Here is a 5,093-nt window from a genome sequence, read left to right as displayed (position 1 = left end):
CCGCAGTGTCTTGGAGGCCCCTGCCCGGCCGGGGAGCGCTCCCCCCTCCCAGCCCCTAGGGCTGAGAGGAGGCTAAACAGCCAAAGAACATAAAACAAAGCAACAAAAACGTTTAAAATCCAAGGGCAAAAAATCGTAGTGGATCTCAGGATTTGCGCCGTGCCGGGCTACATTCCGTAGTCTGCTCTGCCGGAAGCCCGGGCCTGGCCGGAGCAGAGAGGCAGATGCCTCGGCCGGGCTGGGGAGCGCAGCTCCTCCTCTTCAGGTGCCCAAGGACCCTCAAGGCACGGGGCTCACACTTAAAGCCTGGGAACGCGCAGACAGGAAACCCACTTCCTCCTAAGCAGTTTCTTGCTCGCAGGATGAGAGGCGTCCAATTGAAGCAGAATGATCCTCATCTACTAATATCCAGCGTGGCCACAAAGCGACTGGCCATTTACGCCGCCACTTTAAACAAAGATATTTGGTTATTCCCGGGGAAGCAAGTGCACTTTTGCATGGCTGAGCTCTGGGCAGAGGAGAGCCTCAGCCCAGCCTCCCGCCCGCTGGGCTGCTCTCGCCTCGGGATTCGCCCCCTCCTGGCCAGCCGGGCCCGCCGGGGTTCAGGCTCAGTTCACCCAGGACGCTCCCTGCCTGCACCCTCCCTGAAGCATCAGAGGGGAAATCAGCGTGGCCCTGGGCTCGGGTGCTGGGGCTGTGATGTCCTTGGAAAGTCAGCTCCAGAACCCCGGGCGTCCAGGCGCTGGGCGAGGGTCGGGGACACCAGGTTTGTTCGAGGTGGGGCAATTTAAGTGATGGCCCCTCGCGTTAATCCCCCTCCAGCCTCCCAGCTCCATCTGCCAGTGGTGTGTTTGCCTTGGCCAGGGGGTGGGGGTGGGGAAGGGGAGCCGCATGTGGGGAGGGGGTGGTGTGATGCATGGGAGGGGACCCTGCTCCACCAAGAAGACCCTGAGCTGGGTGGGGAAGGAGGACGCAGGGATCTGGGACTGCCTCCCGCCGGCAGCCGATCCCCTGCTCAGAGCCCGCTGGGAATCTCTCCCGGGCAGGGGGAAAGGGGGCGGGGATCCGAGGTGTCCCTCTGACGGTGGCAGAAGAAGCAGACAGACTGACAGACACGCAGCCCACAGTGCGGCCCCAGGGTTCGTCCCCAGACTCGCAAGCTCTTTTGGTGGCGACTGGGGCCCGGCGCCGCGAAGCCCGATGTGGTCCGGAGGCAGTGGGAAGGCTCGGGGCTGGGAGGCCGCGGCGGGAGGGAAGAGCAGCCCCAGCAGGCTCAGGTGAAACCCCCAACCCCGCCCTTAGCCCCCTCCCTTTGAACACCTGTCTTCGCCCCGGGGATCCCCGCCGAACTGAAAAGTGGTTCACTTTGTAACTCCGAAAGTTGGTTGCAAAGCAGCATTCACCTTCCTTTCTCACCACCATCCCTCCTCCTCGGCTACTCCCTACCCCACCTCTTGCCCTCCCACTCTCGGTGCCCTCCTCCTTCCCTCCCCCGCCTCACCCTCCCCCGCGCGCCGCCGGCACCCCACAAAATATGGGGGTGGGGGTACCCGGGGGAGGGGGAAAGAAATGCTTCGGGTCGCATCTCTGCCCCTCTCTCTCTCCCCCTCTTTGAGACCGAAAAATCCTGACAAGTGAAACTTAAAGGTGTTTACCTTGTCATCAGCATGTAAGCTAATTATCTCGGGCAAGATGTAGGCTTCTATTGTCTTGTTGCTTTAGCGCTTACGCCCCGCCTCTGGTAGCTGCCTAAAACCTGGCGCCGGGCTAAAACAAACGCGAGGCAGCCCCCGAGCCTCCACTCAAGCCAATTAAGGCGGACTCGGTCCACTCGGTTACGTGTACATCCAACAAGATCGGCGTTAAGGTAACACCAGAATATTTGGCAGAGGGAGAAAAAAAAAAGCAGCGAGTCTTCGCCTTCCCCCTCTCCCTTTTTTTTCCTCCTCTTCCTTCCTCCTCCAGCCGCCGCCGAATCATGTCGATGAGTCCAAAGCACACGACTCCGTTCTCAGTGTCTGACATCTTGAGTCCCCTGGAGGAAAGCTACAAGAAAGTGGGCATGGAGGGCGGCGGCCTTGGGGCTCCACTGGCGGCTTACAGGCAGGGCCAGGCAGCACCGCCGGCCGCGGCCATGCAGCAGCACGCCGTGGGGCACCACGGTGCGGTCACCGCCGCCTACCACATGACGGCCACGGGGGTGCCCCAGCTCTCGCACTCCGCCGTGGGGGGCTACTGCAACGGCAACCTGGGCAACATGAGCGAGCTGCCTCCCTACCAGGACACCATGCGGAACACCGCCTCGGGCCCCGGATGGTACGGCGCCAACCCAGACCCGCGCTTCCCCGCCAGTAAGTGAGGCCGCCCCACGGCCGGGCTGCGTGCTAAGCGCGGGAGGAGCGGGGAGAGCCGCCGGATGGGCGCGGCGCCTGCGGGCTGTGCGCGGGGCTTCGGGGTCGGCGCCCGGCGGCGGCGCCAGGGAGTCGGGCGCGGGAGCTGGGGTTTGATTATTCTTCTTCCTGTTGGGTTTAGGGGTCCAAGAAGAGACTCATAGTGTTGGGACCTGGGGCCAGGCGCTGGTATCGGTGTCTCCCAGATGCGGCCAACTGGCAGCTCTGCTCCACGCCGGAGACCTCGGAGTGCCGAGGAAGGCGCCTCCCCAACTTAGGGAGCTGGGGAAACAGGGTGCAGAGAGACGCGGCCTGGCCGGGCAGGAGGCTGCCGTGCAGGGACGCGTTCAGGCGCAGGGCCGGCCTCTCTCCAGTCTAATCAGGTGGGAGGGCGCGCAGCTCCAGAGCGGGATCTGAAAGGGCCAAGTAAATGCCGGCACTGGGGCTGACAGGAGAGAGCAGACAAGAGGCAAAGCGTCTCGGGGCTCTAGTTTTATGAGCACTTCTATCTCCTATGCTCCCAAAGTTAGAGTCTTACCGTGGAAATCCACCTCCTGGCCTGGGCCCAGTTCGCCGCCGGTGGCCCGTTAACCCCGCGACTCCAGCCGGGGTTGGGTACGAAAGGAACAACTGTGCTTTTGGGGTGGAGCACTGAGACTGAGGGAGGTAGCAGAGGTTGCGGTGGGAGTTCTCCAGGCCCCCGACGGCATGGCCAGAGCAGGCGCTGGCGATCCCCGCAGCGGGGCATCTGAGGGTGAGGCGGCCTAGGTGAGGAGGGCGCCGTCGGGGCCCGGCCTGGCCAGCCAAGGGCTCGGAAGGGAGAGGTGGCGTGGCCCGGCCTGGCCCCGGCCGACGCTGTGCGTTTGTCACTTACAGTCTCCCGCTTCATGGGCCCGGCGAGCGGCATGAACATGAGCGGCATGGGCGGCCTGGGCTCGCTGGGGGACGTGAGCAAGAACATGGCCCCGCTGCCAAGTGCACCGCGCCGGAAGCGCCGGGTGCTCTTCTCCCAGGCGCAAGTGTACGAGCTAGAACGACGCTTCAAGCAACAGAAATACCTGTCGGCTCCCGAGCGCGAGCACCTGGCCAGCATGATCCACCTGACACCCACGCAAGTCAAGATTTGGTTCCAGAACCACCGCTACAAAATGAAGCGCCAAGCCAAGGACAAGGCGGCGCAGCAACAACTACAGCAGGACAGCGGCGGCGGCGGAGGGGGCGCCGGGTGCCCACAGCAGCAGCAAGCGCAGCAGCAGTCGCCGCGCCGTGTGGCGGTGCCGGTCCTAGTGAAAGACGGCAAACCTTGCCAGGCGGGCGCCCCGGCTACTGGCGCAGCCAGCCTGCAAGGCCACGCGCAGCAACAGGCTCAACAGCAGGCGCAGGCCGCTCAGGCGGCGGCGGCGGCGATCTCCGTTGGCAGCGGCGGTCCCGGCCTGGGTGCACACCCAGGCCACCAGCCGGGCAGCGCGGGCCAGTCTCCGGACCTGGCGCACCACGCCGCCAGCCCCGTAGCGCTGCAGGGCCAGGTCTCCAGCCTGTCCCACCTGAACTCCTCGGGCTCGGACTACGGCACCATGTCCTGCTCCACCTTGCTATATGGTCGGACCTGGTGAGAGGTCGCTGGGCTGCACCATGCCCAGCACGCGGCCTCATCGCTTTCCCTCTTGTCCGCCACACACGTCAACCACCCGGCTCTCCAAGCGCTTCGGCTTTTCTTAAGGACCTGTCCTGTTTAGACCAAGGGAAAAAAACACAAAGGCCAAACTGCTGGACGTCTTTCCTTTTCCTTTTTTTTTCTAAAATTCGTGGGATTTTTTTAAAAAAAGAAAATAAAAACAACCAAGCGAATCCAATTCTTTAAGGAGACTTTCAACAGAGAAGGACATAAGAACAACTTTCGGGGTGTCTTTTAGGTGATTCAAATAGGTTTCCCACGCTCGGGTGGGGCACAGTTTGGAGAGGGATCTATGCTGGCATGGCTCTGGACTGTAAAGATCACAAACTTCATTCTGCGTACACTGTGCCAGCAAAGTGGACTCGCTTGTAAATACCAGGATTTCTTTGAAGGGGAGACGGGGCCGGGGAGAGGAAAGACACTTCTACAGAGCCCACTTGTCAGTGACACAAAGGAAATGCCCCCTCCCAGCAAACTCCGGCTGCCCAGGATCAGCCTGCCAGCCCTGGCTAAAACTGCTTTATGTTTGATGTGAACTTGTAGCTGTAAAACACTGTCAAAAGTTGGACTAAATGCCTAGTTTTTAGTAATCTGTACATTTTGTTGTAAAAAAAAAAAAAACAAAAACAACAAACAGTTCCCATCCCCTGCCCATCATATTTTTTATGGGCACTGACAAATCTGTGTATATTATTTGGCAGTTTGGTATTTGAAGCGTCAGTCTTTTTCTGTTGTAACTTATGTAGATATCTGGCTTAAATATAGTTCCTAAGAAGCTTCTAATAAATTATACAAATTAAAAAGATTCCTTTTCTGATTAAAAACCCACCTTTTGTTTGGTTTTGATTTGGCTTTAAATGGCATTTTTGGTTGAGGGGGAAGCACTCATCAGTGGCCAGAGGGGGTGGGGATTTGAATTGTTTAGGGGTTCAAAGGATCCTGAACCAGCTGAGAAGAACTTGCCTTCTGCCTCCAAATTGAGTAGAACCAAACCTTGAGCAGTCCTGGGGTTCAACAATAAAGAGGAG

At 59.9% G+C, this 5,093-nt stretch overlaps 1 protein-coding gene across 3 annotated transcripts; it reads left to right on the top strand.

Moving 5' to 3' along the window:
* The first annotated feature begins 699 nt into the window (after positions 1 to 699).
* Positions 700 to 4,695, top strand: NKX2-1 (NK2 homeobox 1). Of its 3 annotated transcripts, XM_054580337.1 has the most exons (4): positions 700 to 766; positions 1,139 to 1,277; positions 1,966 to 2,351; positions 3,267 to 4,695. In XM_054580337.1, exons 1-4 carry the CDS (start codon positions 700 to 702, stop codon positions 4,001 to 4,003), a joined length of 1,329 nt encoding a protein of 442 aa, XP_054436312.1. In that variant the 3' UTR covers positions 4,004 to 4,695. The 3 variants fall into 3 exon arrangements, with proteins under 3 accessions (XP_054436312.1, XP_054436276.1, XP_054436215.1); XM_054580301.1 differs by lacking the exon at positions 1,139 to 1,277 and having other exon boundaries at positions 734 to 766; XM_054580240.1 differs by lacking the exons at positions 700 to 766; positions 1,139 to 1,277 and adding an exon at positions 1,848 to 1,867.
* The last annotated feature ends 398 nt before the right edge of the window (positions 4,696 to 5,093 follow it).

The sequence above is a fragment of the Pteronotus mesoamericanus genome, unplaced genomic scaffold, assembly GCF_021234165.1.
Source record: "Pteronotus mesoamericanus isolate MK-2021 breed Mesoamerican mustached bat unplaced genomic scaffold, CSHL_Meso_final contig_100, whole genome shotgun sequence".
Taxonomy (NCBI): Eukaryota; Metazoa; Chordata; class Mammalia; order Chiroptera; family Mormoopidae; genus Pteronotus; species Pteronotus mesoamericanus.
This window is presented reverse-complemented; position numbering and strand designations above follow the sequence as displayed.